General features: G+C 49.2%; 1 protein-coding gene across 10 annotated transcripts in view; it reads right to left on the bottom strand.

Annotated features, from left to right (window-relative positions):
• Window positions 1–12,626, bottom strand: part of VGLL4 (vestigial like family member 4) — a 156,597-nt gene that overhangs the window by 42,465 nt on the left and 101,506 nt on the right. For 5 of the 10 annotated variants that reach the window (XM_027523164.1, XM_027523162.1, XM_027523165.1 and 2 more), the window contains one exon: window positions 4,053–4,247. The exons of 3 other annotated variants lie outside the window; for them this stretch is intronic. In XM_027523164.1, coding sequence (XP_027378965.1) covers window positions 4,053–4,247 — 195 coding nt within the window. Of the gene's footprint in view, window positions 1–4,052; window positions 4,248–4,999; window positions 5,326–12,626 lie in introns of those variants that run through there. 2 more of the 10 variants (XM_027523161.1, XM_027523167.1) reach the window with 2 other exon arrangements.

Genomic DNA, 12,626 nt, shown 5'->3' with positions numbered 1-12,626 from the left:
CTTTGCGACCCCATGGACTGTAGGCAGCCAGGCTCCTCTGTCCAGGGGATTCTCCAGGCAAGAATACTGGAGTGGGTTGCCATTTCCTCCTCCAGGGGATCTTCCCAACTCAGAGATCAAACCCAGGTCCTCCTGCGTTGGCAGGCGGGCTCTTTACCACTGCACCCTCTGGGAGGCCCCCTGAGCCTCCATTTGTAAGATTCCGTGGTTCCATGAGCTCATCCTGAGGGCCCCCCTTTGGCTCTCATCTCTGCTCCATAACATGTATCTTCCAAAGGGGGTGCATGGAGAAACACTCAACTGTTACAGGGCACAGTGGACACGAGCGGGGAGGAAAAGCTGCAGCTGAGATCCTGACAGTTCACCTCTCAGCTGAAGGGGGTTTAGTTAACCAAGAACCCTTCTCAGGCTCGGTGGTCCAGCTTCATTTCCTTATTTCGGCGCTACAAGAAAGCTGTTGTTAGTCAACGGAGGCCTGGGAGAAAGGTGGTTTGGTCCACAAATCGCAGCCTTGAGTCTGACTCAGACCTTCAGCACGGAGGAGACAACTGGGCTGGTTCAGAGAGGTAAACGGACCCCAGGACAACGCGGGGGCAGGCACCAAAACCGGGTCAGCTCCCCATCACGCCTCCTCCTCACCAGCTCTGTGCCGCACTGATGGCTGTGGCGTAACTCAGGGGAGATTAATCAAACTCATGGCGCTCACTGTGGCTTTGTGGAGACCAGTCAGACAGCGCAAGGCTGAAATGACAGTGTCTGTGTTTAAGGAGTCTCCTGTAACTCCTCCCGCTCCAGTATTCCGGCCTGGACAATTCCATGGACAGAGGAGCCTGGCTGGCTACATACAGTCCTTGGGGTGGCAGAGTCAGACATGACTGAGCAACTAACACCTACTGGTAACTTCTGAGGATTTTTCATGAACCGAGAGTTTTCTGCCACAATTTACATCTTGGCTGTGTCCGAGATTTTATGTTCACCTCTCCTCCTCATCTCTTTTATCGTGTCGGAACCTAAATCAAAGAAGTATAAAAACCGCGGCCCGGTCCCCCAGGCTCGGCAGTGGGCTCCGTCTCCCGTCTGACCACAGCCCACGGCGACCAGCTGACGTCACCCTGCTGGCAAGGGGCACCTTATAACACAAGCACGCCCCACATGTCACAACCCATCTCCCACCCCACGGCCCAGCAGGCGGGGCGTCTGCCTTTTCTCTCAAAGAATACTTCTTTGTCTCACGGCCCAGCAGCGGGGGAGGAGACAGCGAAGCTACCCGCTCTCCAACAGTTCAACTTGTGGCTATTCTTGACTGCTCTCTGCAACGGAGGGCTGTTGGGCAACACGATGGAACCCGGGTGAGCCAGCGGAGATAAAAGACGTGACGCAGCGTCTGCCCGCATGCAGTGCAGAGACTGCATGCAACTCTACAACCCAGGGACGGAGCTCGCGCTCCCCACCCCCCCCCACCGGGGGTGTCCCCCAAAGTGCCTTTCCCACCGTCACTCGAGACGCGTGGCTCTGACCCTGCAGCCCGATCACACGTCTGGAGGCCACAGCTCGGCTAAAGGTCACTCCTGTCCAGTCAGTCAGGACGTGGGCGTGGGCGGAGGTCTCTGCCAGACCCCTGACTGAGCTCGGTTGAGCTCAGTGAGACTGTTGGAGGGGTGGGAACGACTAAGCCCACAACCTGCAGGACTGACTGCTAATAATATAACGAAGGGTAACAATACCATTGTAAAACTTGCAGAGTTGAAACACACACTGTTTTCATTAGAATTCCAAGCACTCCAAATAATCTTGTAGACATGTCTGCAAGATACTTTGTCAGGACCTTCTTGTATCTTAAGGGAATGGCGAACCACTTCGGTACATATCCTATTTTAAAATCATTTAAAAATCTGAGCTTTTATTCTGGGTTCTCCTGACTACAGTCCTGTAAGGGAAGAGAAGAAGGAAGCACAGCTCACATCCTACAGCCAAGGAAATCAATGTTTCAAGAATGGGTGGACATGGACTTCCCTGGCGGCCCAGAGGTTAAGACCCTGCACATCCACTGCAGGAGGCACGGGTTCGATGCAAGGTTGGGGAACTAGGATCCTGCATGCTATGCAGTGCCACACGCCACACAGCGTGGGGACTGGAGGGGGGTGGGCAGAAGAATGGGTAAATAATTCAAGTCACAAAGCAAATTAATGGAAGGGCTGAAAGGAGAAACCGGGCATTTAGATTTCTCAGCTTTCATGATCTTTCTAGCTGTGCAGGATGCTTTACAGGTCAAGGAAAGGAAGTGGGAGGAAGACAACTGAAGGCAGGAAGCAGGAAAGAGAGTGGAAGGGGACGGTGGGCAGGAAGGGGGGCCTGATGGCTGAATCGTGCCCCCAAGATTCGTATGTTGCAGTCCTAACACCCCAGTACTCAGAATCTGACTTACATGGAGACGGTAATATGGGAGGGCACCCAGACAACACGACTGATGTCCTTATGAGAGGAGATGAGGACACAGACACACACAGAGGGAAGACCTTATAAATGTGAAGACAGACATCTACAAGCCAAGAGGAGAGGCCTTGCGTGCAACCGACCCTGCCGACACTCGGATCTCAAAGGCCGGCCTCCAAAACTGAGAGAGCAGCTGTCTTCTGTGTGAGCCCCCTGTCTGGGGTACCTGACCCAGGAGCCCCAGCTAACTGAGGTAAGGAGGGCAGGAGGAGAGAAGACAAGGCAGCAGGGAAGGTGAGGGCAGGGCTGAGACCTGGCTCTGATGCAAAGACACAACAGCTCTGGGACAGAACCGCTTCCACCACTTGGTCTATCCCAACCGACCTCACCTAGTGGGACTGGTCAGGTGAAGCAGTGTAGCTCCTCGAGGCCACTTCCAGATTAGAACCTGCCCGAGAGGGGAGGGGACAGGTGGCTGCGCAGAAAGCAAGTGGACTTCCTGGCTTGTGACCAGGAAAAGTGCAGACACAGCCGGAGCTGTGTCTCAGCAAGAATATTTGCAAAGGGGACACCAAGGCTGTCTCTGAAAAGCACAAGTATAGGGGACGGTCCCAGAGATGCGGCCGGGGGTGGGGGGGGGCTCACTCCGACTGTGTAGACAGCTTCCAGTGGTTTCAAACATCTGTCATTCTTCAAAGGCAAGAGGAGAGGGGTAAAAAGAAAATCCCACATAAAGGACAAGAATTCTGTAATTCCCAAATATCCATTCTAAATACACACTCGGATGCTTTAATAAGGTAAAGAGAAATAACAACCTGATATCAAAAAGCACTAACTGGGATTTCCCTGGTGGTACAGTGGATGAGAATCTGCCTGCCAATCCAGGGTACATGGGTTCAACCCCTGGTCCAGGAAGATCCCACGTGCAGCAGGGCAACTGAGCCATGCACCTCAACTACTGAGCCCATGTGTCCCAGAGCCTGTGCTCGGCAACAGGAGAAACCACGAGAAGCACGAGCACCACAGCAGAGTCTCAGCCCACTTGCTGCAACTAGGGAAAGCCCGTGTCCAGCAACAGAGACCACCGCAACAACGCCCACCCCCCAAATAAAAAAGCACTAATTGAAAATAGCGTTAGTCGCTCAGTCACATCCAACTCTTTGTGACCATGGACTGTGGCCCAACAGGCTCCTCTGTCCAAGGAATTCTCCAGGCAAGAATACTGGAGCAGGTAGCCATTCCCTTCTCCAGGAGACCATCCCGACCCAGGATCTCCTGCATTGCACGCATTCTTTTACTGTCTGAGCCACCAGGGAAGCCCTGAAAATATTTTAAAGTAAATTTTTAAAAATTGCTATATTTGCATTCCTATGTTGCTGTTCATTTACCTAGCAGGTTCTACATCACGTAAAATAACCGTGTGGCAACACTGTAAAGCAATTATACTCCAAATCAATCAATCAATCAAAAAAACTTTTAAACTTTATCTCCAGAGATCAATACTCTTCCAAATCAGTTTGCAATCTACTCAATTATAAGAAAACTTGAAGGTTCCTCTCCCACTTAATTTGCATGAGAACTGATGGCCTGTTTTAAAGTAAGTATAAATGGAGTGCAACCTTTCAAAAGGTGTGATCTTGGGACTTCCCCGGTGGTCCAGTGGCTAAGACTCCACGCTCCAAATGAAGGGGGCTGGGGTTCGGTCCCTGGTCGGGGAACTGGATCCCACGTGAGACAATAAGAGTTCACGTGCTGCAACTGAAGGCCCCGCGTGACAGCAAAGATCGAGGCTCCCGCGTGCTGAAGCCAAGGACCTGGTGTGCCCAAAGAAATAAATAAACACTTAAAAAATAAATAAGTAAACAGGTGTGATCTTGGCCAAGTCTCTCCACCTCTCTCGCACCTCTGTCCTCAGCTACCCTGACAGATCATAGTGAGCATCAGTGGAAATCTGCAGGAAGCTTCCACCCCAGAACAGCCACCTGTTCAGTTTCACCCTTTGCTACGACTCCCACAGAGAGGATGAAAGGGGACTTCTCCAGGGTCACTCCCGCTGTTGGCCAGAGGTCAGCAGGTGAGCCGTGTCCAGCCAAGTAAATGGTAGATCAGCGCCCCAGAAAATGGGTCAGGGAGGTGCCCCACCTGACCACCGGGAGGCGGCGGGCCATCTCAGGGCAGCTACCTGACTGCCTGGACTGCCGCCACGTGTGTTAAAAGGACATGAACCCACACAGCAGCCCCAGCCTGCCTCAAGAATCACACGGGAAAGTTGGCACAGCGCCCGGGGGCTCCAGTGCCCCTCCCCCCAGGCACACTCTCCATGCCTTCGCTGGTTCTGGACACCTTGCCCACTCCCGAGAATGCACTCAGAATTCCTCGTGACCAGTGCAGCCACCCCCACTTTCCAAGCCCAACCCCAACGTGGCCTGCCGCCCCAGAAGCATCTCTTGTAAGACAGCCAGGTGGAAGCTCCCAAACTACAGATATTTTGATCAACACCATCGTGTTTGCTATAGTCTCTCGAGAGGCAAACAGGTACAGTCTCGTTCCCAGAAATAATCCAGACCTGAAGGAAGAAGACGAGGTTCCCAGGAACCAATGCAGAATTCACACGCGGACTGCCGTACACACTCCTGAAGGCCAGGCTGGGCCCGCCTACCCCAACACGGGATCTCACGCCAGCTCCGAACCCCCGCCACAGCGGAAGCCTGCAAGTCGCTGGGGTGTGGCAGACACCCCAAGTCCAGCATCTCAGACAGCCCTTCTGCCGCCCACACACAGGCGGCAATCCACCGGATTCCTTATCGTTGCTCCACTGGCTGGGTTCAGAAGCCAGAGTGAATTTTCCAAGGATTAAAACAGGACACAGAGTTCAAAGACTCCACGATGCCGAGAATGAGCGCAGCACGGGAACTCAGGCACCCACGTGATCTAAGCGCCCAATCCCCGTGAAGACCGGTAAAATAAGCAGTTTAAAGGAAGATCTTTGTCAGCGTTATCACTCAAGGATCCAAGTGCCCAAGGACATAATTCTATTTTCTCCAACTCTTTGTGTCAAAATAATTTTAAAGCTACTGGAAACTTTAATGAAAAGTGAATATCCCATTCCCTTTACCTTGATTCATTTTGTCTGTCTACACATATCCAGCTTTTTTTTTTTTTTTACTGTAATTGCTATAATTTGTAAGGTAACTTGCAGACACCATACTGCAAGCACTTCAACTGTCTTCTCAAAGTGAGAAGAGTCTCCCTCATAGACACAGAACCATCATCACACCCAAGAAAGCTAAAGCTGACATAACATCGTTATCTAATATCCAGTCCAGATTCACATTTCCCCAACTGGACTGTCTCAGAAAAGGGGGGGATGAAGTAGACAGAATCTAGGATTCAATCAAGAATCAAGACACTGGGTGACAGCTGCTGAGTCTCTAATTTCCTAGCAACTTTTTCTGTCTTTCTTCCTCTTCTGTGTCAATGATTTCTTTAAATGCATGTGTGAGTGCTCAGTCATGTCCATCCTTGCGATCCCACGGACTGTCTCCCTCCAGGCTCTCTGTCCATGGGACTTCCCAGGCAACAATACTGAAGCAGGTTGCCATTTCCTCCTCCGGGGGATCCAGACCAATGAGCTGCACTACAGTTTCTGGTGGTCTGATGACTTCTCCGTGATTCAAGGTGAACGTTTTCAGCAGGGAAACGAGAGGAGGTGAGCACAGCATGTGGCCTCACACGGGAGGTACCTGATGCCTCGGTGTCCCACCCCAGGTGACAGTAAGCTCCACCACTTGGTTAGGGGGATGCTCACAGAATTTCTCTATCCTAAAAAAAGTAACCTTTCATAGTCACATGGGCGTGAGCATCCTGTCACGTTTCCCAGGTGGCTCAGTGGTCAAGAACCTGCCTACCGATGCAGGAGAATCCCTGCCTTGGGAAGATCCCCTGGAGAAGGAAATGGCAATCCACTCCAGTATTCTTGCCTGGAGAACCCCATGGACAGAGGAGTCTGGCGGGTTACAGTCCACGGGTCACAAAGAGTCGGACACAACTGAAGCACCACAACACACCACACATCCTGTCATTCTCAGTCTCCTTCAGTTCAGTCCAGTCGCTCAGTCGTGTCCGACACTGCGACCCCATGCACTGCAGCACGCCAGGCCTCCCTGTCCATCACCAGCTCCCAGAGTCTACCCAAAGTCATGTCCACTGAGTCAGTGATGTCATCCATCCATCTCATCCTCTATCATCCCCTTTTCCTCCCGCCTTCAATCCTTCCCAGCATCAGGGTCTTTTCCAATGAGTCGGTTCTTTGCATCAGGTGGCCAAAGAATTGGAGTTTCAGCTTCAACATCAGTCCTTCCAATGAACACCCAGGACTGATTTCCTTTAGGATGGACTGGCTGGACCTCCTCGCAGTCCAAGGGACTCTCCAACACAACGTCTCATCCTCTGCTACCCCATTCTCTTGCCCTCAACCTTTCAAGCATGTCTTTCCAGTGAGTTGGCTCTTCCCATAAGGTGGCCCAAGTATTGGAGCTTCTAATTGCAAAGCAGTTTAGAATCCAGCCCCTCCTAAAGAAGGTATGGGATTGAGAACTGGCAGAAGAAAAGAAGAAACATGGTTCTTTTGAAAGAACTTTCGTGCCTGCTATGTTCGGAGCAAGAACTATGCCCCACTAAGGGAAACACAAAGATGTTTGAGATCTGGTCTTTGCCTCAAGGAACAGCAGTTCTCACAGGAGCGATAAGTCACGGAGACAAATAACAGGTAAGGAAGAAAAGCAGAAACAAAAGAGATGCTCTTGATAAGAATGAATCGTATCTCAATAAAACTGTTACCCCCCCCAAATTGCTGAGGACCACAGAGGACTTTTGCTACAAAGTTTCTGTCAACAATCACCATATTAGGAAGTAAAATGGAAGAAGTTTTCAAATAGTAATTTGAAGATAAAAATACACTCATTACAGGTAAAAAAGAAAAACTGAGAAGCTATGGACACTTCATATGAGGAAGACATCAATTCTAGCTCTAATATACTCAGGAGTGGAATTCGAAAAACAGGTAGAATTTCGACACTTGGAAACTATGGAAATGGGCATCCCAGCTGGGGACGCTGTGGGAATAAAGGCAGCAAGCGGGAATGGTATCCTGTGTGTGAGAGGTCCATCTAAGTAGAAGAAAGGGCTTGTTTCATCTGTTGGTTAAGAGGTAAGGCTACGGAGATCAATGGGTCAGATAGGACAGGGCTCTGGGCACGGGCAGAGTTCAGATCTCACGGCAGACAACTTGGGGGGGAGCCACTGGAAGAGGTGACACAGACAAGGGGCGTCTGATGACGCCGCGATGGGCACACCTGAGCCAGGGGACGGGGCAGTCGTGCACACGGGGGTGGAGGGCTCCAACGGTCACACACGCCCAACGGGGAAGAGGAGGCCCGTTCAAGGGACATTTCACGGGAAGAGCAGAGAACTGGACAGTGTTTTAACTAGTGCCTTCGCCTGGTCCTTTCAAAACAGGCTGCCCTCATCGTGTTCCTAAATCATTCCCCCAGCACTCATGCTGATCTGGATTTCTTTATATGTTGAGAAACTAAAAGTGAAAAAGCCAGAGAGCTATGCTGTTTTCTGGCTTATGGATATATGAGTGGAAAAAAAAAAAAGTCAGTACAACTCCATACGTTAAGTTCCACAGGTTGGTCTGACAAAGTCTAATTCATCTTCTATATCCACATTTCTGTTATGTCAGTGGGCACTTTTAATACTCCTGTAAGGTGATTTTTAATTGTTGGAGGAAAAAAACCAGTATGCCAAGTTTTCTTGAAATAAAATAATATTGATGTCCATCATTTTAGTGGCAGGGACTATGCTAAGGGAGTCCAATTATCCACGATTAATCAACATTCATTCAGTAGTTATTTGTGGGTATCACCTGATTTATGAAGAACAAACATCAAACACCTCAAATAATGATCCATATTTATAAAAGAAAAATTTGGAACAGGGGTTTAAAACAAACTCATATGAAATGTAAGTTCTATGTTAAAATAAAACAATCTTATTATAACATGCCATCATTCATTAAATTGATGTCAAGCTAATACACAATTATGTTGTTTTTTTCCACAGTACACAGTATATTTTGGAGTCCTTTTACACATAAATTTATTTCAATAATTAGAGTTTGCATAAGCTATTACTAAAAGATGTTTGCATGCCCCAACCAAAAACTAAGAGGCTATTGAAACTGAAGTCTGAAAGTGGACTGACCAGCTTGAGACAGCATTAGAACACACTTTGTGGAGATTTACTGGTGAGGCACACAGCTAATTTAATACATAGAGAAGAGTACTTAATATCAAAACATATTTCTATTTCATATTAAGAAAAATGTAGCAAAACCAATGTTCTTGCCTGGAGAATCCCAGGGTCGGAGGAGCCTGGTGGGCTGCTGTCTACGGGATCGCACAGAGTCAAACATGACTGAAGCGACTTAGCAGCAGCAGCAGCAAAACCAAAGAATATGGGGATCTGTGAGTTGCTTTTTGCAGGGGCTACTGCACATTCGTCCCCTAGATTTTCATATTAACTAGAAACCTTTCAGATTTCCTTGTAAAATCTTATAAGATCCTTATAAAAATTATATCCAACCAAGGAGAACTTCTCGTATCACCAAGTTCCAAGAGACTGTTAGATCATAATCTAAAGAGCCATAAAAGTTAATCTGAGAACAAATATATTCCACAGCATGGAGAATTGACTGTGCTCCCAAAACCTGAAAGGCCCACATGCTGCTGAGTGTGAAAGGGGCAGGGGGCTCCCCTGAATGAGACAGCTTCGAATGTGTATGTGTGGGGGGGGTGTACGGACATTTTCCTCTGCTTCTCCTTCCCTCTCCACCACCACCTCTCCTTTCAAGTTTACGTCAGTTATCGGGTGAGCGAAGTTTATCAATGAGAGGCCGAGAAGGGCTGACTCCCTCGGGCATGTTTGCTCAAGATATGAAGGTCAAACAACCATGGTGCTCATAAAGGCTGTGGCCTTTTGGGGCGGACCTTCGCTCCTCACCTCCAAGCGACTCATTATGAAGCAAAAAAAAGAAAGAAAATGGTGTGGATCAAAGACCAGGCTGTCATTAAGTAAAAATGAAGGGGGATGAAAGGCCTGCCCTGCACTTCAAAGGGGCAGCTGAGCTCAGGTGCGCAAACAGCGGGCGGCCACAGGCCAGCCGGCCCCAGGGCAGGAGGCGGCCTTCCAAGGGCCAGGTACCTGGGAGCGGGTTATGCAAAGCAGAAATGTGACAAAGGACACAGATTCAAACGTTTTCTTGCTGCAGGGACAGGGGAGGAGGTAACCCCCAGACTACCAGGTGGAGGTGGTGTGCATCAGGTCTGCATGCCCAAAGATGAAAACTGTTCAGTGTAACGAGGTTCAAGGACGGTGGAAGAAGCACGTTGTCTAAAGCCGTTGTACAATTATATTTGAACAGTTCTTCCTTATGCCCTGAGGTGTGTCCTGAAATAAACCTTCGTTCTGAGAGACTTGGCCACAGCAGGAAGTCTGGTTTCCCAGGACTTGATGCAGGACCCTCACTGAGCTGAGGCCGAAGGGCCACCCACCCTCCCCAGACTTGCTAGAGACCCTTGGGCAGGAGCAGAGAAAAAGTAGGGTGACCCGGTCCATGTCTGAACCCACAACAGTGCCCTCAGCTCACCCCATCAGCTCCCTCTACGACGTCTGGCACCTGGACAGACAGACAGATGCTGCTGTGGACAAGAAAGGAAGGGCTTATACTTTCAGGGGCCCTTAAGTCATTTAGCCTAATCTCCTTCCTCAGACGGACTCCATGGAGTGACTATTAAAAGAGGTGACTGTGAATCACCCCCCAACACATACACTCCCTTTAACACAGGAACGACCTTATCTGTACAGCTGTGACCACATGGCAGACTTTTGGGGGAATTTACAAGTTTCCCCTAGAATGTACTGTTAGTGACCGACACGCATGCGTGCTAATGCCCTGAAAGCAGAGGAGGCAGCCACGCCCTCTGCCTGAGATTAGTAATAAGGAGGATGGGTAACCACTCAGGAGCAAATATTTACTTAGCGGGGCAAGAGGGATTCCAAAAGCTTTATGTATGTGAATTTCATTCCATCTTTCTAATTTCCTACAGAGTAGGTTAATAATCTATTAATCTCATCTTTCAGAAGAGCAAAATGGAAGCAAAAAGTGGCTTGGCAACTTGACCTAGGTCACAGGACTCTGGAGAGGCTTAATGGAGACGAGCGTGCACCATCTGGGTTTTGAAGGATGCGCAGGAGTTTGCCAGTGGGCACAGGCCGCTGGGAAACAGCATGGTGCCACTGAGCCTCTGGAGCACAAGAGACCCAGTGAAAGCGCAGGAGGCGACAAGGCGGAGAAAAGAAAGCCCATGGATGGTGGTGTTGGGGGGCAGCCTCTCCAAAGCCCCCTAAAATCAATCACCATGAGTAAAAAATTTGGGTTGGCTTCGCAGGCAGCTGCCCATCAGGCCGGTGAGCCCTCCCTCTGCCTGCTTCCAAACAGACTGGCCACACGGGAACAGCCCTGCATGCAGGTCCTGGAGCAGCCTCTTTCAACTGGCTATGCTCAAGAATAGAGGGTGGACTTCACCCCACGGGCCGAGAGTGGCCAGGCTTGAGCCGGAAAGCAGCACCTGCACGCGGACACGTGGCCGTGTGCGCACCTGCCCTGGCTGATCTGGAATTCCACCCCCTCCTCAACTTTCCCCCAGGCTGCAAACACCGAACCCCGACATGCACACCATTCATTCACTCTCTGTGAGGATCGTCTAACTTGCAGCATGCACGAGGCCAATTTGCTTCTTCTAAGATAGCTAGTAGTGATTTAAGGAAAGCACTGTAGTCGACTGTCAGCTCCGTGAGAAAAGCTGCATGACGCTCAGCACGCAAGGTCCCCGGAGCGCCAGACACCCAGCCAATGGACTACGGGTCCCGGCGAGGCTCAGATTCCAGCTAACCGTACTTTGCACAATGTTTTCATGTGAGCAAATGCCCACCCACAGAACTTTGCTAAAAATCAAATGACTAGAGTAACAGTAACGAACAACGTTCTCCACTCCAAATCTCCAAGTCTTACAAGAGCTTTGTTGAGATATAATTCGTACACCATAAAAGTCATGCCCATTTAACGCTGCCTGATTCTAATGCGTTTTAGCGTATTCATAGGGTTGTACAACCATCCCCACAATCTGAGGAGGGAAATAGTTCATCCCCCCACTTCTCCACCAGAAAAATAATAATAAACTTACAGCCCTTAGCAGTCACTCCCCACGCTGTCCCCCACCCTCCACCCTCTGGCAACCATTCACCTCCTTCCTGTCTCCAGAGACTGGCCTATTTGGGACATATTCCTTAGAACTGAAATCACATACAAAGACTTCTTTCCCTTTCACTCAGCATAACGTTTCCCGGGTTCATCCATGCTGTAATATATGCCAATACGTTCGTTTTTACCTCCAAATAATATTTCATCGTATGGGATATGCCACATTCTAGTGACCCATTCATCGGGGGATGGGCACTTGGCCTGAGTCTGCTTTTTGGTTAAGATGACAGATTTTCATGAGGCCCTGTTTTCAATCCTCTTGGCTGTATACCTCAGAACTGAATTGCTGGGTCAGATGGCAACTCTGTAACATTTGGGGAACTGCCAAACTGTTTTCTAAAGAGTTTGCACCATTTAAAATTCCTACCAGTGACACAGGAGGGTTTCATCTCCCCCAGTTTGATGTTAGTGGGTATGAAGTTGTATCTCACTGTAGTTTTAACTTGCGGTTTTCTAATGACTCATGATGTGGAGCATCTTCTCATGTGTCTATTGGCCATCTGCATATCTCTGGAGAAGTATCTGTTCAAATCCTCTCTTTTTTTTTTTAATACAGCAGATTCCCATTGGCTATCTACTTTACATATGGTAATGTAAGTTTCCATGTTACTGTCTCCATACATCTCACCCTCTCCTCCCCTCTCCCCAAATCCTCTATTCATTTTTTTAACTGGGTTACCAGTCTGTGTATTGTTGAGGTATAAGAGTTTTTTTCTACATTCTACACTCAAGTCCCCTACCAGATATGCGATGTGTAAACGTGTCCTTCGATTCTGTGGATAGATTTATTCAAATCTATTTTTACACT

The sequence above is a fragment of the Bos indicus x Bos taurus genome, chromosome 22 (assembly GCF_003369695.1).
Source record: "Bos indicus x Bos taurus breed Angus x Brahman F1 hybrid chromosome 22, Bos_hybrid_MaternalHap_v2.0, whole genome shotgun sequence".
NCBI lineage: Eukaryota > Metazoa > Chordata > Mammalia > Artiodactyla > Bovidae > Bos > Bos indicus x Bos taurus.
The sequence above is the reverse complement of the archived record's forward strand: the minus strand, read 5'-3'. Positions and strand labels throughout refer to the sequence as shown.